The sequence below is a fragment of the Callospermophilus lateralis genome, chromosome 3 (assembly GCF_048772815.1).
Source record: "Callospermophilus lateralis isolate mCalLat2 chromosome 3, mCalLat2.hap1, whole genome shotgun sequence".
In the NCBI taxonomy this organism is placed as follows: Eukaryota; Metazoa; Chordata; class Mammalia; order Rodentia; family Sciuridae; genus Callospermophilus; species Callospermophilus lateralis.
In genome coordinates this window covers 69,110,607-69,132,398 of record NC_135307.1, presented here as the reverse complement: position 1 = coordinate 69,132,398, position 21,792 = coordinate 69,110,607, and the positions used below count along the sequence as shown (strand labels likewise).

General features: G+C 36.3%; 1 protein-coding gene and 1 pseudogene across 1 annotated transcript in view; both read left to right on the top strand.

Moving 5' to 3' along the window:
• Positions 1 to 1,062: 1,062 nt before the first annotated feature.
• LOC143396015 (U6 spliceosomal RNA) lies at positions 1,063 to 1,158 on the top strand (annotated as a pseudogene).
• A 7,788-nt stretch (positions 1,159 to 8,946) lies between these two features.
• Snapc1 (small nuclear RNA activating complex polypeptide 1) overlaps positions 8,947 to 21,792 on the top strand; it is a 29,854-nt gene continuing 17,008 nt past the window's right edge. The window contains exons 1-7 of the mRNA XM_076848337.2: positions 8,947 to 9,118; positions 12,096 to 12,255; positions 12,410 to 12,550; positions 12,955 to 13,059; positions 16,058 to 16,216; positions 17,540 to 17,608; positions 18,581 to 18,643. Coding sequence (XP_076704452.2) covers positions 8,991 to 9,118; positions 12,096 to 12,255; positions 12,410 to 12,550; positions 12,955 to 13,059; positions 16,058 to 16,216; positions 17,540 to 17,608; positions 18,581 to 18,643 — 825 coding nt within the window. The 5' untranslated portion in view covers positions 8,947 to 8,990. The remainder of the gene's footprint in view (positions 9,119 to 12,095; positions 12,256 to 12,409; positions 12,551 to 12,954; positions 13,060 to 16,057; positions 16,217 to 17,539; positions 17,609 to 18,580; positions 18,644 to 21,792) is intronic.

The window sequence follows — 21,792 nt, the reverse complement described above, 5'->3', positions numbered from 1 at the left end:
ACATGAGCTGTGGCATAAACCGTTATAAACTCCTAATTTCCTGTAGAATATTTACAGGGAAGCCTAATAGAGTCTTACAAGAGAAAATTAGGAGATAGCACGGCCTGAATAGGTGCTTTGCATCAGTCCATGCTGCTTCTTAGAGCCTCCTGAATGGCAAACATTTGTCACCTTTATGAACTTACTTATCACTACATCTTTCATTCTCTCACCTCTTTTTTTTTTAACTGTATGATAATTTATGGTTGTCTTATCTCCCCTATTAAACTTAGTTTCTTTGAAACACAGGTTTCCATCTGATTCATCTTTTTTTTTTCCAAAAGCCTTCCACTCTGCTTATACAAGAATAATTAACATAATCGAAGGTAAAAGAGGATTTAATGTGTGACATGAGGACTAGATAATTATGACCAGAGAACAGAATGGGCAAAACAGGATTATTTTCTATCTTTTCTAGTGGAATTCATTTATTCAGTGATTAGGGCTGAGAAAATGCAAGATATAATAAATATTGTAGCCAGGTACTATGGCGAACACCTCTAACCCTAGCTACTCAGGAGGCTGAGGCAGGAGGATCCAAAGTCCAAGGTTGACTTAGTAAGACCTAGTCTCAAAATTAAAAAAAAAAAAAAGGCTGGGGGGAGTAGCTCTGTGCTAGAGTGCCCTTGGGTTCACTCCCCAGTACTGCAAAAACAATAATAATAAGTAAATATTGTGGAATGTGGTTCCGGTCATCGAGAGTGGTTAATTGCCATTCTATGAGGTACTTGAACATTTAACTGTAATTGTGCAACTACAGTTCAAGGCTAAATAAAATTTATATTGGTCATTTAAGCCATCATAAACTGAACTGGGAATGTAGGTCAGTGTTAAGAGCACTTGCCTAACATGTACCAGGCCCTAAGTTCAATCCCTGGTTCCAAAAAGAAAAATGAAAAAAAAAAAGATGTTTTAAACCACTATTTCCTTTTCTGACCTATCTGTAGCTTGACAATCTGTATCATCAGCCCAGACTGCTTTCTTCAGGTGCCTCACATTTGTCCTGTCTAAAGCTAACTCCTGGTGCTTACTTAAGCAGCACATAGATTAAAACTGAAATGATACAGAGAAGACTAGCACAAGGATGATATACAAATTCATGAAGTGTTCCATATTTTTTAAAAGAACAACTAACCCCTTATCTATCTTCCAAATGGCTCCTCATCCTGCATCCCCTGCTCAATGAATGGCACCACTCAGTCTCAGAAACCAGAACTGTAGAGGTCAATTGTCACTACTGCCTCACCCACCAAATCCAGTTTGGCACAGTCCTTTACCTGGCTTAAATTTTCGTTGTGGGAACTTGAACGTACACAAAAGTAAAGGGAATAATGCCAAAAATTCTCCAATTTAGGTTCCCTCAGAAGTAGACTCTGACATAAAACTGCAGGTGATTTTTGGGGGGAATGCTTTTGGGATAAGCACATGTGAAAGAGAAAAGATTAGAAACAGGCAGAGAGAGAGGCAGGAAGCTGACACACAGTCCCAGTAGCTGCCTTCACCAGCCACTTGGGAAGCTCTGGAGTTGGTCCTCAAGAGTTGTCTCAAGCTACTGGGAGGGTCTGGCCTTTACACTGGTCAAACCAGTCATTGGATTCAGGCTTCCCCCCCGGAAGGAGATGTGACCTTTCCTCAGCTTAGCAATTCCCAGAGAACTAACAGCTGAAGACCATCTGCTACATAACATAGCCGGGAAAGTAAATATGTCATTCCTGAGACATCTGGTATCTCATCACAGTGTCACCCACAGTACCAACTTCTACAATTACTAACTCAGGCAGGATCTTTTTTTCACGTATACCTCCACACATCCCTCCCCTGCCACCATGATTTTGAGTGAAATCCAGAGAAATCATATAATTTTATTTGGAAATAATTCAATATGAATCTCTAAAAAAACCTATTCTTTTTGGACAACCACAATATAACATCTAAAACTATAACAATAATTTCCTTAATTTCATCAAAATATTCAGTCAGTGACAGTCTTTTGGGTTCTGTTTCTGTATGTTCTTTATAATTTGTCACTTCTCCACACTACCTCATCAGTTTTGGCCTGGTTTTCCTCTACCTCCCCCCCTTATCTGCCCCATCCCTGCCACATCTCATTGTTGCCAAATTAATCTTTCAAAACAAAACTATGATGATGTTATTTCTATATTTAGCATTCCCTCAAGGAGAATAGTCTAATGAATATAAAATAGTCATTGTCCTTGGGGACTAAGTGCCAGAGGACATTACTTCTTACATAATTCATTCTTCTTTCTTTGTGATGCTTTATAGGAAGGATGATTACTTTCCTTAACAGGAGAAACAATGATTTTTAAAATTTAGTAGCTATTGATTATTTTCAGGTGGGAGTTTGAATGCTTGTGTAGTTGACATTAAGGCCCAAATTGCAAAACTGTGAGGAGTTTGTGATTTATATGTATGTATATGTACTGATAGAAACACCAGCAAACAGGCCGTTTATTATTCACATAACATATTAATGCCAGTTCCCATGGGCTACATGATGATGGCCACATATTCACCTGGATATGCAGTAGGGTTTTTCAGTACAGGAGAGGAACACTGCAACTATGAGACTTGGAGTTTGTATGTTGTGGCTGGGACACCTGCCAATACCTGTAGAGAAAATTGCTATGAAATGTAAACAAATTTTCTCTGGGGAGGAAGAGGAAGGGAAGGCCTTTATCTTTCTTTCTTTTTTTTTTTTTTTTTAATTATTCTGGAATGTAAATAAATGGCTCCAAGGGAGATAGGTCTCTAAATCTCTTCAGCATTCTCTGTCTTAGGATAGTGAATCATCCTTCACTGAAAAGACTCACACTTAGCAGACAGACATCCAGGGAGAAAATTTACCGGTACAGGTCCAGGCTTTGAGATCTCTTATCTATTGTTCCAAACACTGCCAACTTCTTTTTCTTGCCTCCCTTCCCCCAGTGATGGAACCTCCTAATATGTTCTCTAATTTTTTTGGTGTGTCTTTGTACTTGCTTTTTCTGTATTTCTACAGCATCCTTCCTATCTCATCTCCATATCCTTAATAGTTTCCCTCTTTTCAGAACTCAGTTCTACTTTAGAAAGCTTATTCTCTTAAGGACTGGATTAGGAGATTCTCCTAGGTGTTCCCATGTTGCATTGTGCTTAACTCTTTCATAGTATTTATCACACTAATATTAAGTATAATTTTATAATCTGCTTAAGGTGAGTGGATGGTGAGCAACTTGATGACAAAAGTAATGCCTTTAAATGCATCTTCAGCAAATTGGCAGTGTAAGAAGTTCCATGGATACACTGCTCAATGAAACAACTATAACTAGTGAAAATGTTTAAGGAATAATTTAGAGTTCTCGGAATTATCTGAAGCCAATGAAGAAACATTTATTCAAAAGAATCTACTAAATCTTGGTAAAGTAGCAATGGTGAATGGTACTTAAGCCTTGATTTGCTGCCCACTGCCCTTACCATGAGAAATTCCACTCAGGTGAGTGGAGCCCTTTCCCCCAAGATCCAGTAAAGGGATATAGTATTTCCCCGGGGCGGGGAGGCGGGCAGTTTGCCAGGATTTTTTTTTTTTTTTTTTTTTTTGTCTTGGTACTAGGGATTGAACACAGGGCGCTTAACTACTGGGCCACATCCCCAGCTCCTTAGTATATTTTATTTTGAGACAGGGTCTCACTAAGAGGAGCCCTAAACCAAGTTGCAAAGAATGGCTTTGAACTTGCAATCCTCCTGCCTCTGCCTCCTAACCCTTTGGCATTATAGGAGTGTATCACTGTACCCTGCAGGATTTTTTTATTTTGCTTTGCTCTAAATTGCAGAGACTGAATTCTGTGTTGCACGTTGCCAAGAGATTGGAGATAAATGGGATTCCCAAGTTGGCCTTACCCCAGCTCACACATATGATGGGAGTTTCATTCCAGGGTAGGTGGGCTGAAAATAACAGAAGCCACAGCCCCCTCCCAGAGCTCTGCCCATAAACCAGGAGAGTGACTCTGAGTGAAGGCCACCATCTGTATCCTCAGTTCTGAAACAGTGGCTAAGAGATTTTGCCCAGAAGGAGAGGCACCTGTAAGAACAGAGAACTCTGAAGCTCTCCCCAGAACTGACTTTATTTGGAATAGAATATGGAGAAATTCAACTCTAAAAGAGATCTTGAAAACAATGGATGCTTGAGTAGTAAGCAAGTAAGAGGAGGCTGGTAGCTCCCTGAGAGAGAGAAACAATAAAATCTGCAGGCCAACTAGTTTGCCAGAGAGAGCCAGGGAATAGGCAACTAAGAAGAGCAGCCCTGGGAATAGATCATACCCCAAGACAGCTCAAAATTACCTCTGCAAAGGCTCCTACATTTAATTGGTTTAGACTGTGGTGCAATTTATGCCCCAGGGCATTGTCAAAAGCAATACAGCAATTAGCTAGTAATTAGAGAAGAGTAACAGCTGGGTGTGATACCAATGCACAGGGCAGAGGGTTTAATGAAGAGATCAGGAAGAAAAGATAAAGAGCATGTAAAAATCACTATCACCCCAGGGTGATTGTGTGCATGGTCCCACTACCAATTCTAAGGAGCAACTTTGCATTTGCCAAGTTATGAGACAAATGAACTCATTAAAATAGTCCTGCCAAGTCACTAAACATGCAAACAAAAAAGAAGTTACAGGGGTAAGCCCATTAATATCCAAAATTAAAACAATAAGTTACCTAAAATGTTAAGTTTTTAACAAAATAATTGTGAGACATGGGGGGAAAGCAGGAAGTTTCTATTCATAGACAAAAAAGATAGAAAGAAATTATCTGGAGGGTCCAGATAGCCAATTTAACAAAGAATTTAAAGCAGTCATTAAAAATATATTCAAAGAAGCAAAGGAGATCTTCTTTTCATATTTAAAGATGAAAAGGAATGTATTATGACAATGTCTTGTCAACTACAAATAAAAATAGATAGAAATTATTTTAAAAGACCCAGCTAGAAACTATAGAGTTGAAAAGTAAAATAACTGATTCAGTCACTAGACTCTTCATTAAGGACCTGCTGTGTACCAAGCACTCTAAAAGTGTGGTAGTACTGTAACAGACACATAACCAAGCTTCCATGTTTATATTTGACATAGTACATAAAGTCTTAGCCAGAAGGAATAAGAGGAGAATAAGAAATAAAAGGAATAAAATTTAACGCACACCTGTAATCTCAGTGATTCCGGAGGAATGAGGCAGGAGGAAGGCAAGTTACAGACCAGCCTTGAAAAATTAGTGAGAATCTCAGAAAATTAGAAAGATCTTGTCTTAAAAAAAAAAAAAAAAAAAGTGTCCCTGGTTTCAATCCCTACTGCCAAAATAAAAGGAATAGGGATTAGAAAAATAAATTATTATTATTATTATTCACAGATTCTGTTATCTACACAGAAAATCTTTAAGAATCTTCAGAAAAGCTATTAGAATTAACAAGAGTTTAACAAGGAGCTGACTGACATTAGATCAAGATGTAAAGTTCAATTATTTTGGGGGGTGGAGGTGGCTACTGGGGATTGAACTCAGGGCTGAGAACAGCCCTATTTTGTATTTTATTTAGAGACAAGGTCTCACTGAGTTGCTTAGCACATCACCATGAGGCTGGTTTTGAACTCGAAATCCTCCTGTCTCAGGCTCCTGAACCGCAGGGATTATAGGCATGAGCCACCGTGCCTGGCTCAATTGTATTTTTATATAATGGATTTAAGCAATTAGAAAATGTAAGGAAGTAAATGATACCAAATACAATAACCACAAAAAGGCATAATGTACATAGGGAAAATCCAGCAAAAGACAAGTAAAAAGTTCATAGAGAAAAGATGTAAAATTTTGTTAAATATTCTAAAGGTGAAATGTTTACAGATAGGCATTCTCAATATGATCAAGATGTTATTCCTTCCCAGACTGACTTATATATTAATGCAACCCCCTAATAGTGCCATTAGTACATTAATAATGTACTAATGTACTAATGGCACTATTAGGTAAATGTAACAAGTCAAATTTAAAACTTGCCTGAAAGTAAAATCTAAGAATAGTTGAGATCCTCCTGAAGAATACCAAGATAAGAGAAATGTCCTTCCTAAATATGAATTTTTTAAAAAAGCTCTGGTATCTAGACTATGTTATTCATGTAGCGCAATCTAAATGGGGCCTTGAAAGTAGATAGTAACCCCCGGAAACAGATTCACACTGGTATGCTTACTGGAGGCCTCTTCTTGTGCTGGACTTTACTATTTTAAAATGGTAAAATGGTTACGGGATTCCAGGGAAGGGAAACAGGTGATCCGAATGGTGCAGTTGAGAGTGGTAAGGAGGCTCAGAATAGTAACTATTTACTAACAGTAATGGAAATGGTCATTACTGTTATTGTATTTTAATAAAAGATACAGAGCCATACAGTTATGCACTAGCTGCAGTCACCCATATACACTCGATATTTGAAAGAAGTGACTTTCAAGCATTGGGAAAGGATGCACCATTCAATAACAGGTGATAGAACATTACACACATGGTAAATACGTGTACATATAGATATTGTACATATGGAAAAATGGAATTGAATCCTTAGTTCATACTATACTGAAAAATCATTTGTATATAGATCACAGTAGATTAAAAGTGAAAACTTTAAATACTTTTAGACTTCTGGAATAAAACTGTAGCAGAAAAGTCTGCAGTACAATAATGATTTGTGTACCTCTTCCATAGATTGGAGCTGTCACTGGGAAGAGGTTGCTCAGTTAGGTACTAAATTTCTCACCCCCATTTGCTCTTACTTGGGTCCATGTGACCTGAATTCCAGCCAATGCAATGGGGACTGAAATGGCGTATATATGTACTTCTCAAACTAACCATGGTAATGTGCCATCCTTTCACCCATTCAATCACGGACTGCTACAATAAAATAAATTTCCAGAAAAAAATGGAACGTAAATCATACCAAGCTGGGCACACACCTGTAATCCCAGCTACTTGGGGGAGGTTAAAGCAGGAGGATGACAAGTTTGAGGCAAGCCTGGGCAACTCACTGTGACCCTGTCTCAAAAATAAAATATAAAAGAGGGGAGCATGCTGGTAGGATAGCTTAGTGGTAGAGCATCTCTGGGTTCAATCCTCAGTACTCAGGCACGCATAAGTCATACCAAATACAAACCCATTTTTTATTATTATATTCAACAGACATGGTATTATTTTAGCCATTTATCATAAAAAGTTTACAGTCTATGGGCTGGGCTATAGCTCAGTGGTAAAGCCTTGCCTTGCCTGTGTGAGGCACTGGGTTCAATCCTCAGCACCACATAAACATAAAAGATACGTGTGTTCATCTACAACTAAAAAAAATTTAAATATTATTAAAAAAAAATTTTACAGTCTTGGGGCTGAGGATGTGGCTCAAGTCGTAGCCTGTCAGCCTAGCATGAGTGAGGCACTGGGTTCGATTCTCAGCACCACATAAAAATGAAAAAATAAAGATATTGATTGTGTCCACCTAAAAAAAAAAAAACCTAAAAAATAAATACAAAAAAATTTTACAGTCTCACTTTCTATACTTTCCTGAGATGGAGAGGTATTAAACAGTTTGCAGACCAACAGGGATCAGCAGACCACCCTTTGTGCACCACTTCCAGGCCTGGCCCAGAAAAATCTACAGTGGATAAATGTATATTAACACATTGGAATATCAGGTGAAAAATGAATGAACTACAGCTATGAATAACAACATGAATGAATATTACAAATAATATTGTTTAGAAAGCAATTCAAAGAATTGGGTGGGGTGGTGCACAACTGTAATTCCAGCAACTCAGGAGGCAGAGACAGGAGGATGGCAAGTTTGAGGGCCAGCCTCAAGAAATTTAGGGAGACTTTGTTTCAAAAGAAAAAAAAAAAGCAATTCAAAGAACATGTATTATAAATTGCAATACCCTTTTCCCAAGAACTATATTACTTAGAGGTACATACACAGGTGATAAAATATATACAAAAGAATAAGAAACGAAGTGAAGGGTAGATGTTAATAAGGTGGGGCAAAGTCAGGTGAACCGGTTAGAGGAATTCAAGATTGATATGAGGGTGTTGATAATGTTCTAGTTCCTAAATAGGAAAGGTGCACAGAGATTTGTTTTACTATTATGCATACTTTATACACCACATAAGTTTTCTGTTTACATAAAATATTTAAAAAATCTAAAAGGAGTAATTATCAGGAACGTTAGTGAGTTGATCCTTCATCTACAGCCAGTAAGTCCAGTGCTTTCTATGCTATTACATCAGGATACTTCTAAGAATAACAGCATGACTTGCAATCAAAGAAATATTCTAAAGCACAAAATATTACTTTATAGCTAGCTCCTGGGAAAAGCTAAGAGGTATAGTGTACATAGAGAGTCAATTCAGTCAAACAATAAGTAGATACTCTAATTCGGTTCTAGATTGTGGCATGGTGTGTGTGTGTGTTGGTTGGAAGGGCTGTTTACAAGAGGGTATGAGATAGAGCTCCTCCTCTCAAGTGCTTGTAGACTACCAGGTTTATGAGAGCCACAAATTAAGCACAACATTAAGTGGGCAGACTATAAAGGAGCTCAACAATGAGAGGGAAAATGAATTGAGCCCATTTCCTTGTAAACGCCCTTCTTTAAATCCTCTTCCCAGGTGTAGTGGGGTTGAGCTTGTTGACTTTTGTCACTCCAGGGTTACTTTTAAAGAAGAGGGACAGACGGCCCTCTAACGTAGTTCTCAGCCAATAGGCCTTGATGCATGCGCAATAAGCACACCAACGCTACTATAGGCCCGGATGAAGGCGGAGCTGAAGGTGCCGGATAGTGCGACACGGAGAGCGCGTGCGTCACGTCGCAGGGGGCGGGGTTTCATGACCCGGTTTCCGCAGCGCCCGCCGCAGGCTGGTGTGTCCGTGGTACGCGGGCTGTGTAGGCATGGGGACTCCTCAGGGCCTGCAGACCGATTGTGAGGCGCTGCTCAGTCGCTTCCAGGAGACTGACAGCGTTCGCTTCGAGGACTTCACGGAACTTTGGAGGAACATGAAGTTCGGGACCATCTTCTGGTGGGTGTTTCTCCACTGAAAATTGCTTCCTTCCAGTTTGTAGCTCCGCACGTGGAAATGGTTAAGAGAGCAGTCCCCAAAGTGGTCTCCATCTCTCCTGGGCCTTCGTCGGTGTTCGCACTTTCTTTGGGCGGTTTCATAAGGCCTCGATTGCATCTTTTTTTTTTTTTAATTTATTTTTTAGTTTTAGGTGGACACAATATCTTTATCTTTTTTTTAATGTGCCTTACACATGCTAGGCGAGCACGCTACCACTTGAGCCACATACCCAGCCCCTCGATTGCATCCTTTTGATGCCTCTTCTCGAATATACGTTTCTGGCTAGTCTCCTTCTAAACTCTTCAGCTGCACCGCCTCCACCCTGACCCAGGCCATTATCTTGACTTCCCCCAGTCTGGTTCTTCTAGAGCCCCATGTTAAAAAAAACAGAATAGTCACACGAGCAAGGATAAAATCCTGCACGATTGAATTAATTTTTCATGCAGCAACCAACAGTGTCTTTTTAAAGTGCAAAATTGATCACATCACTTCCCTGCTCACCACTCTGCAGTGTTTGTTACTGGTTGTCTTTGGGATAAAATTCAAATTCTCTCTAACATGGCAGGCAATTCTCGGTGACTGGCCTCTGCCTATATCTCCAGCCTCCTCTTCCAGCCCCTTCCATACACTATCTTGTTCCAGCGATTGCCCTTGGCGTTTTCTAAGCCTAGAGTTTACCCTCTACTTCCACTTGTTTGTCCCCTTTATTATTCACCCATTTTATGTCCAGTTGCCAATTCCTTGGGGGATATCTTTCTCCCTTCTATACTAAGCGGGTGTTCATGCTCTAGCCCCTCTCCCCTGGTTATTTTATCTCACTGATTATCACATCTTATTGTGTAGATGAAGAACCAGTATAGGATATGTTAAGAGTGCAGACAGACCATAGAGCCCAGCTATGTGAATTTGAATGCCGAGTGCCCTAACTGGGATTTGGGATAAGTTATTTGCTTGAGCTTCCTTATTTGTAAAATAGAGGCAATAGTAGTCCTGAGGATTAAATGAGCTAAGAAATATCAAATGTTTCCAAGAGCTCACTAAAGTTCATTGTTATTACTTTTCAATTTTCCCTCCACTAGATTGAGCTTTGAGGACAGTGAATGGATAAGTTTCGTGTTACCATTAGCACAGCACATATAATATTGAAAAGGCTAAATAATTGAATGAATGAAACCTATGACTTAACTGTGTCTTGCTGAGTAAAATATAAACGTTCTCTTTTCTCTCTGTTGGTGTAAACTACCTGTGTAGTTTGTAAATTACAGGAGATGAAGGATGACGCCCTATTTATTATACAGCTGATGAAAAGAGAACTAATTTAAAAAAATACTAAATGTAATTCATTTATAGCATAATTTACTTACTTCATAGAACAACTCTGAAAGCAGATATAATTATCCTTGTTTTATGGGTGAAGAAATTGAGGTTTAAGGAGGTTGAAGTAATTTCCTCCACATTGCAGTTAGAAGGTGGTAGAGCAGATATTGAAACCTATATGTCTCCCCGTTTCTTTCTTTGTTTTTGTTTTTGCAGTATTGGAGACCGAACCCAGGGCCTCTCACATGGTAGCCTCATACTACTGAGCTTTTTATTTTGTTTTTAGAGCAAAGTCTCCCTAAGTTGCCCTGATTGGCCTCATCAACTAGTCATCTTTTGCTGAAGCCTCCCAAGTAACTTAGATTACATGTGTGCAGTGTGTTTGCATTGCCTGGTTCTAAAATCAATGATTTTTCATGTACTACTTTTGGGGAAAAAAGGCATTTCAGGGAAAGTTTTCTAGGGTTACCCCAATTTTTAGCTAATAGAAAAATATCTGAGGAGCCAGTCGATTACCTTCCCTACTTTTTTTTTAAATTTTTTTTTTTAGTTGTAGATGGACACAATATTTTCATTTTTATTTGTTTTTATTTTTAATGTGGTGCTGGGGATCGAACCCAGGGCCTCATGCGTGTGAGGCAAGCACTGTACTACTGAGCTACAACCCCAGACCCCTTCCCTACTTTTAATCAGCTATAATATAGCCTCTGCTTACTGGCTGCATGGATAATTTTTGTTTATGCTGCTGTTATAGAATGAAAATTTCTACATATCCTTATTTGCATTTTGTGTCAATTACTTGTGTCTATTAAATAATACACTTTGAGACATTTAGCTGAGGTATTAAAAATTAGGCACTAATCTCCTCGTTTCAGGGTTTATATAGAATCCATAATATGTTTAAAATATGCCTTCCTTCATTGCTTTATCCAAAGTTGTAAGGATATTACATTAATTTTTGGCAAAGTAATGAACTTGCTGGCTTTTAAAAAAAAAAAAATTAAAAATTTTGGTTAACTTGGCACAATTTTGAATAGTGTATTAATTATGCCATGTAGGTGCACGGAAATGTATTTCCTGTATTATTACATTGATTTCTAAGAGAGATGTATTCTCTGTTGGATGTTTGGACAAAGCTTTTGAGAGTTGAAATCTGCTCTTATATCCCTGCTCTTCTTTCCTATCATTGGCTTTGCAGTGCTCTGGAGAATGGTAGGGTGGGTTACACTGTATTGTTTCTCTTTTTCATGTAGGCTTCCCAAGTATAGTGGAGATTAAATGCAAATCTCTGATATATTAGATTGCACACAGTTTTTGGTTTTGTAACATGACCATTGTTTTAAATATTAGATGTTTTAAATGTTTCTCTAGTACTAATTTGAATCCCCTTCTTTGCTCTCCAATTTGGCAAGTAAAGTTGGTGCTTTTGGGAACTGTATTTTGTTTATGGTGTGCCTCACAAGCGGAAAGTTAGCTCTTTGTGCTTGATTCTTGAAAGGATTAGCCTTTGAATCTTCATCCAATTAGTCACAACTATTGTTTAAGTATATACCTGTTTCTGGTTTTTGTTCATCTTTTACTTTCTTAATAAATCATAATATATTTTCTTTATGTTTCCTAGTGGTAAAATGAGAAATTTAGAAAAGAACACATTTACAAAGGAAGCTTTAGCTTTGGCTTGGCGATATTTTTTACCTCCATACACCTTCCAGATAAGAGTTGGTGCTTTGTATCTGCTATATGGATTATATAATACCCAGCTATGTCAGCCAAAACAAAAGGTAATACTTGGTAAGTTGTTTTTTCACAGCAAAAATTTGACACAATGTTTTTATAATAAACTGACTTAAATAGAAATGGTAGTGTTTTAAAATTATAATACATTTATGAAAAAAGACTTAAATTTATTACAATTTTTACTCTTTCTGATTGCAGATCAGAGTTGCCCTAAAGGATTGGGATGAAGTTTTAAAGTTTCAGCAAGATTTGATAAATGCACAACATTTTGATGCAGCTTATATTTTTAGGAAGTTACGACTAGACAAAGCATTTCACTTTACAGCAATGCCTAAATTGGTATGTTGCCTAAAATAACTTTTGTTTTTTAAATGAGAAGTTATACTTTATTGTCCATTAAGCACCTCACTTTCCATAAAGATGGAATGACTATTAATAATATTCAAAAGTTGTAGCCTACTTAAAAATAGAGGAAAATGTTTTCTGATTATGTTTTTTTCCTGCAAACAAAAGGTTTTGAATGTAGTATGTTTCTGAATGATATGTATCAAGTAAATTGTTATAAAAGGAAATGAAAAAGTTTAGTAGTCTTTGGAAAATAGGTATTTAACAAATATACACATAGAGCTGCTTTTGTTTTATTCATGCTTATTGATAGACAAGTTTTTATTGCTAGTTTATATTTGAATACTTTAAAAATATCCTTTAAAATGCATCCATTTTAGAAGACATTTCTTGTATAGCTTTCATATAGAATGAAGAAGAAAATTCAACGAGCTGAAGTTACAGAAGAATTTAAGGATCCAGATGATCGTGTAATGAAACTTATCACTTCTGATGTATTAGAGGTAAATTTGATTTTATATCCTTGAAATTAAAAAAAATGTTTTATTGCTGATTATACATTGAGGTTATAACTCCATCTACTGGATATTGACAAATTTTCTTTTAACCAATCATAGAATGCTCTTACTCTCTCTAAAGTATCAGAAATAGAACACCCTAAATGTATCAGGATTTGTAAGTCTTGAAGCATAAGAAAGAGAAAGATGTAGAATACTGTTAGACTCAGAATCTGTGGATTCATATACTAAAACAACCATTTGGGTTTTTTGTTATATTGAAAAACAAGAATTTAAAGTAACTTTATCTCTATCTATCTATCTGTCTATCTATTTGTGTGCTGGGGATTGAACTCAGGGGCAATCAACTAAGTTACATCCCCACTCCTATCTTGTATTTTATTTAGACAGGGTCTTACTGAGTTGTTCAGCACCTCATTGCTGAGGCTGGCTTTGAACTTGAAATTCTCCTATCTCAGCTGGCTCTAATTTTTTTAACAATAGGAATTTATTTCCTAAATTCCTTTTTATAATATTTAAAAACCTATCATTAAAACAGGCTATTTTGACAAATATTTAAAATCAGGATTTATGGATATGCCTTATGGTTTTAAAGTAGTTTTATCATCTAATATATTTTGATATTTTATTAGAATTGTACACAATTTAAAAAATCCCTTTTTGCACAGATGAATAATGGTACTCTAGACTTTTTTTAAAAAAATATTTTTTTAGTTGTAGATGGACACAATATCTTTATTTTACTTATTTATTTTTATGTGGTGCTGAGGCTTGAACCTAGTGCCTCATACATATGTGTGAGGCAGGCACTGTGCTACTAAGCCACAATCCCAGCCTCTCACAGACTTTTATATGAATAGAAAAGCATTGCCTGAGGTTAAAATAAAATTCCATTATAGGGTTGGTTATAGCCTTTTCTAATCAATGAATTTCAAAAGAACATATACAGTGGAGATTGGAAGGGGAGACCTTGGTCATGGTTTTTAATCTCTTTGAGCCTTAGTTTCCCCTGAATTAATATAAGGATTACTATCTTTCCCTTTTCTTTTTTTCTTTCTGTTTTTTGAGACAAGGTCTGATTATATTGTCTAGGCTGGCCTTGAAATCCTGGCTTAAGTGATTCTCCTGCCTCAGCCTCCTGAGTTGTTGGGACTACAGGCATACACCACCAGACCTGGTTGGGATTGCTGTCTTTATTTCTCCTCACTATGAGAACTGAGATAAGCTGATGGCTGAATACTTTGGCATATGGGATATAGACCCTTAATAAAGGATCTGTTTTTCCCTGTCTTATTCACTGTCTTCCTAAATCAGCAGTAAAAGAGGGGTCATATTTTTGATTTACTTTGTCTGGATTCCCCACAGAGCATCAGCCTGTCACATTACATCTATGATGTTTGTAAATGTTTACTAAATATCTGAAGTAATGGAGTTAAGGTTCATATTCATTTCTGAATCAATACAGTGCCTGTTGGTTGGATAGTAGGACCTGATCTGAACTGGAACTGGGGAAAGAAATTCATCATTTTTAGCAAACATCTGATCATTTGAAGTAAGATTAAAAAAAAACTAGGTTCCTTCTCTCTAGCAGCTTGGTGAGAAAGAAGTATGAGAAAATAAATGCAATAAAAGTACTTCAAGTCAGGCATGGTGATGCATACCTGTAATCCCAGTGACTTGGGTGGCTGAAGCAGGAGGATTGCAAGTTCAAGGCCCACCTCAGCAACTTAGCAAGGCCCTAAGGAACTTAGTGAGACCCTATCTCAAAATAGAAAATAAAAAAGAGTTGGGGATATTGGTCAGTGGTTAAGCACCCCTGGGTTAAATCCCTAATACTCCCCCAAAAAGTACTTTGTATAATCGATGGAATTTATATGTTCTCTTTTTGGTAGAGAGGCATCATTGAAAATTTTTAGAGATTAGATTTAGTGTCTGGACAGTGCTCTATTGCAGATCCTGCTTATCTGAGGACTTACCACTACTGAACAGTTTACAATTTCTTGAACAGCTAGCTGTCCATTCCACCAAAATCCACTAGAAATTAATTGAATTGAGTAGTCTAAGTAGTCTTAATAGGCTGTTCAGATGTTAAGTGTTAATTCTCTGCTGATCTTATAGCCAAGTTCCTGTGCCAGGATTTATATGGTGTCTTAAGTCTGGCTACAGTGTGCTATCTGTCTCCCTATCCCATAGGCCTATTTGGCTGGAAGTTTCTTAAAGCGGAAGATTTGATTAATAAATGATGTCTTACATGGTGACATAAGTCACCCTTTATTTATTTTAGTTCTTATTACTCAAGTAATGATGAAACTTAAGGGAATGGGATAGAATTCTTTGAAGGGGTGGGCGAGTGCATTACGAGGAATTTCTAGCCAAGAATGAAGGACTGTGTATATGTTCTTGGTGTCATACTTATGATGTAAAATATCTTGGTTTTCTGGGTTGATATATAATGATATGTTGTATTACAATAATTTTCATTATAAGTTAGAATATAATTCTTTGCTCCCCTAATTAGTCTTTTCCCAATGTTTCCCCATAACAATGTGCCTTGAGTTGAATTCAGTAAACCCATACCACTGGAAAACAGTCTCTTTGTTAATGATAAAGTTGTACTATTTTTCTTACGTGATTATGTTATTTTCATAGTACCTGTAGCTTATTGTTTCCTGTGAACTCACAGTCATTTTGTAAAGTGAGTGTGTTTGCATTGGTTTTGCCTTTAAGATTGTCCTCAAGGTGGGCATGATGGTGCATTTGTATAATTCTAGTGACTTGGGAGGCTAAGGCAAGAGGATTACAAGTTTGAGGCCAGCTTCAGTATCTAAGTGAGGCCTTAAGCAACTTAGTAAAACCCTATCTCAAAATAAAAAATAAAAAGTTCTGGGGATGTGGCTTAGTGGTAAAGCCCCTCTGAGTTCAATCCTCAGTACCCACCCCCACCAAATAAATTGAAATAAAAAACTCATCTTTTTACTTTTAGGAAATGCTGAATGTTCATGATCATTATCAGAACATGAAACATATAATTTCAGCTGATAAGTCCAAGCCAGATAAAGCCCTCAGCTTGATAAAGGATGATTTTTTGGATAATATTAAAAACATAGTTTTGGAGCATCAGCAGTGGCATAAAGACAGAAAGGTAAGCAGTTGCATGTTTGATCACTTACTGTACATTGTACATGAATATTAGACATGGTGGTATGTTGAGAGGCAGCCTGGTTTAGTGGGTACTTTCCTGTATAGTGAAGGTTTCTACTTAAGGTTTTGTTAGTCATTAGCCATGTGGCATCATTTGCCCTTACAAATGGAATATACCCAACACACAAACACACATGGACACATACATATATATATATACACACACACACAGGAATAAGTATTCTTGTTATACAATGACTTAATCTTTGTAATTTGGGCTAGGGTTGTGGCTCAGCAGTAGTGCAAGGACCTGGGTTCAATCCTCAGCACCACATAAAAATAAATAAATAAAGTAAAGGTTTTGTGTCCAATAACAACTAAAAAATAAATATAAACAAAATTAATCTGTAATTTGGCATTTTTCTAGAGGTTACATACTGACAGCCTTTGGGCCAAATCTGACATATAGATATGTTTTGTTTGGCATAGTATTGATTTCAACATTGTTGTAAAATTTTGAATTAGTGACCAATATGTAAGTATTTGTAGACTTCACCTAAGATTCCAGAAAACCAACTTCACTTATAAATCAGAATTTGTAAGTGGTCTCACTCTCCTACATAGTAGCAGATCCTGAACCTGAGTGGTGACTTTCTGCTGTGTCTTATCCATTTTCAAGTCTCATCAATAAATTTTTAGTTTGATTTTTCGGATTCAACAGTATTAATCTTGCCTGTATTCCACATTGACCTTACTCTGGAAACCTAAGTGCCAGACTTGCCAAATTTATCTTTGAAACTATGATTCCATTTTATTTTAATAAATACTTCCAGGAAAAAATAAAAAATAGAACCAATTTCTGGTTACTTTACTGTTGAATAAAGTATTCAGGTATTTTATTGATGAATACTAGAACTGTTATGAAACCTAATTGTGATCTTAGAGTTTGGTAGTGATCTATGTTGCAGTACTGTGAGATGATCTTTTGGTTTTTTAGTAATTAAAATAATCAAGTGGGGCTGGGGATGTGGCTCAAGTGGTAGCACGCTCACCTAGCATGCGTGAGGCACTGGGTTCGATTCTCAGCACCATGTAAAAACAAAATAAAGATACGGTGTCCACCTAAAACTAAAAAATAAATTAAAAAAAAAATAAGCATCCTAGTTGCATGTACGGATATGCCACAATGAAGCCTGTTCTATACAATTAAAATAGCACTAAAAGTGAAGTAATTGATCCTCACTGTTGTAAAATTAATTTGTAACTAATTAAATTGTAAATATGTTTATATGTTTATATAAATAACTTTTTTTTGCTCTTTTAGGATCCTTCTTTAAAATCAAAAAATAAAGATGGAGAAGAAAAGAAGGAAGAAAAGTCACAAGAATCAGAGGTCAGACAACTGCCATATTATTGTTTATGGGGCAGCAATTTGATTAGCTTTTTTTACTTTTGTGTGGCTATAATTTTATATATTGAACATTATGGCCTTTGGTCAGCATTATAATAATATCAGAAAATTCTGAATCATAGATTCTATCTATGAAAAGTTAGTGTGTTCTTTACTAGAAATCTTATAAAGCCACATCAGGTATAAGTAGGTAGTAAGGATAACAGTTTTTAATGGTAATGATGGTGGTTGAAAGTGCCTTTAAGGGGCTGGGGATGTGGCTCAAGTGGTAGCGCGCCCGCTTGCCATGCGTGGGGCCCAGGTTCGATCCTCAGAACCATATACAAACAAAGATGTTGTGTCCGCCGAAAACTAAAAAATAAATATTAATATTAAAAAAAAAAGAAGAAAGTGCCTTAAGAGGGATAGGGTAAAACTTTTACTTTTTTTCTGTCACTTGTCAACCTTTCAACCAGTATGGAACCTAAGCTACTGTATGCTGTTTCCTGTCTCTAGAGTTTTCACCTGTCTTAGTAGATGAGACAAGGAGCCATCTTTGAAATAGGCAAATGAGGAAAAATGGCTGTCAAGGGCTCTGCCGTGTCAGTAAGGCTTTTATTCACATTATCCTCCTGGAGACCTGAATGAAATGAACAAAGGACTGGTGATATAGCTTAGTTGGTAGAGTGCTTGCCTAGCATGCACAAGGCCCTGGGTTCAGTCCCCAGCACCACCAAAAAAAAAAAAAAAGAAAGAAATGAAGAATAACTGTGAGGATGATATTATGGCATCTGCTACGTCTATTATCTATTGAACGTGTTTGTACTCAATTGAGCCTAGTAAGCATTAGTTTCCTTTACCCTACCTTTGCTATTAAATCTTATTTCTGATAGAAAATACTTGAGTATTCATAGTTTCACCTAACATTTGTGTGTTTTAACTTTGTTTTTTCCTTGTTATTTATTTTTCTTCCAGAGATGTGAAAGGGCAGAAGCATTAGCAAGAATAAAATCAAAAGCCTTTTCAGTTGTTGTTCAGGTAAGTTATTTCTTTAATAAAGTAATTTGAAAATTGCATGTTTTTAAAATTATATTTTGATTTTTCTTTTTTTTATTTAATTGAATTTATTTTTTTTAAATACACGATAGTGGAATGCATTATAATTCTTATTACACATATAGAGCACAGTTTTTCATAAAGTATGTTCATGCCAATTCATGTCTTTATACATGTACTTTGTGTTTTTTTGCATTACAATTCTTATTACATATATATTTACCACAATTTCTCATATCTCTGTTTGTATATAAAGTAGGTTGACACCCAATTTGTGTCTTTATACGTGTACTTTGGTTAATGATGTCCATTACATTCCACCATCTTTGCTAATCCCCTGCCTCCTCTCTTTCCCTACCTCTCCTCTTCCCTATCTAGAATTCATCTATTCCTCCCATGCTCCCCCTCCCTACCCCACTATGAGTCAGCCTCCTTATATCAGAGAAAACATTCGGCATTTGTTTTTTTGGGATTGGTTAACTTCACTTAGCATTATCTTCTCCAACGCCATCCATTTACCTGCAAGTGCCATGATTTTATTCTCTGTTCTTGCTGAGTAAAATTCCATTGTGTATGTATGCCACATTTTTTTTTATCCATTCATCCACTAAAGGGCATCTAGGTTGGCTCCATAGTTTAGCTATTGTGAATTGTGCTGCTATAAACATTGATGTGTCTGTGTCCCTGTAGTATGCTGTTTTTAAGTCCTTTGGGTATAGTCCGAGGGATAGCTGGGTCAAATGGTGGTTCCATTCCCAGATTTCCAAGGAATCTCCATTACTGCTTTCCGTATTAGCTGCACAATTTGCAGTCCCACCAGCAATGTATGAGAGTACCTTTTTCCCCACAATCTTGCCAACACTTATTATTGTGTGTCTTCATAATAGCTGCCACTCTGACTGAAGTGAGATGATATCTTAGAGTAGTTTTGATTTGGATTTCTCTGATTGCTAGAGATGATGAACATTTTTTCATATATTTGTTGATTGATTGTATATCCTCTTCTGAGAAGTGTCTGTTCAGGTCCTTGGCCCATTTGTTGATTGGGTTAAAGGAGTAGGAAATGATGGAGCAGGAAACTGTTGGGTTACATATATGATTGTTGGGTTTTTATTTGACTTTTAAGCTGTACATGTTACTTTAATTAAAAGTCTATATATAGATATATTCATATTTAATTCATATATAACTCAACAATCACATATATAACCCAACAGTTTTCTGTTCCATCATTTCCTGCTCCTGTAGGAAATGACCTTGAGAGGCAACTATCTTCAGCTTGTTCTCTTCTTATTATTTCTGATCCTGAAAGTTTTGGGGGTTTTCTCTCCCTGAAGTTTGGAAGCTCCATCGTGATGTAACTTGGTATAGCTCTTTTGCATTCATTGTCTTTGTCACTCACGGTAGCTGTCCTTTCAATCTAATAATCTTGGGTTCTGAGGAACTTTTGTAATTCTTTGATGATATTTTTTACATCATTTTCTTTCCTTGAACATTTCTATTTTCAATCTCTTTCTATTATCAATTTTTTTAACATTATCTTCTGAACCATAAATTGATTTTTCTATTGATACATATTTTCATTATTAAGAATTTTTCTTATTCTCTGTATCTCTTTTTACTTTAAAAAATAATTTCCCCCACCTCAGGATGCAGTATCATTTTCTCTTTAAGGATGTTATCTAGTTTTTTGATGTTGCCTATTTCCTTTGAATTTCTTTTTTGTATATTTTGATCTCCATCTTTGATTTTACTGGCTTTTTTCCAAAAGATCAAAGACCCTCAGATACCTGTTCATATTCAAAAGTGGTTAATAGGAAACGTTTTAACCCCATATGTCTTTTGTTTTTTGAGTCTTGTCATTTTTACCAGAGAATAATCTTTTGTTCCTTTGTCTTGGGGTGGGTGGGAAATTTCAAGGTTCTGCAGAGAGTCGCCCAGAAGGCTCCTCATGCCTTATACAAGTTGCTTTCAAGCTCCCTGTTTTCACAGAGGTCTTATTCCCTTAGCTATACTATTTCCTTAAGTCTATAGACTAGTAAGCATTAATTTCCTTTACCCTACCTTCTGTCTTAAATCTTATTTCTTTTTTATGGGAGGAGGCTGGGGAATGGGACATTATTCCCTTTTAGGTTTTTAGGACATCCACTCATTTTTTTAGTTTCATTTCTGCTGATTCCAATTTCTGACCCATTTGGATGAGCTTGCTGATTTTTACTAACTTCCTCAGTGCAGGCAAGTAGGTTTTAGCCTTCTTCATTTTGTTAAGTCAGTTATTGCTGTCTTTTCACTTTCCATCTTTCAAATTTTTATTCTGTTAATAGTTGTATTTTTTTTAATAGTTTTATTTTATTTTTATGTGTTACTGAGGATTGAACCCAGTGCCTCACACATGCTAGGCAAGCACTCCACCACTGAACTATAACCCCAGCCCTAATATGTATATTGTTTCCTGTTGTCTCTGTTATTGTGAGTTTATGCAATTTTATTCTTTTACTGTTACTTTAGTGTGGTTTCAAGAGGGAGTATTGATAAGTATATGTGTTTAATTTCATGTATTTTTCTCATGAATCTAAAATGTGTTTATTTTATGGGAAAGTATTATCATTTCCTAATTGTAGAAGTCAAAGGTAATAAAGTAAAAATGAAATGGGACTCTAGATTGGTTATATGTTATTTATTTGATACAACACAATAAGTTGAGTATGAAATATTATTAATTGAAGACACCAAGGCCAATATAATTTAATTATTTCTAATTCTTTTTAACCAGAACTCTTTTCATATATATATATTTTATTGCTACCTGATGTTTAATGTATGTCTCTCTGACATTGTCAAATAAATTTTTACATCATTAAATAATTAAATGGTATTCTCCATAGATTGTTACTAAGTGTGTCATTGCATGGTTGTAGGATTCCCCCCCTCCTTTGAGGTAAAGAGTTGATTGCTTTTTAAGAATTGTTAATATCTATACTGCATATACAATTAACTGAAACTTTTTTGCTTAAGCAAATAAGGGAATTCATTGATAAAACTACAAAGATATTGTTAGGACCAAGCCTCCATTTCTGACCTTGAATATTGCTGTCATTGTCTCTAAATGCTATTTGTGGCAGCTCTAATGT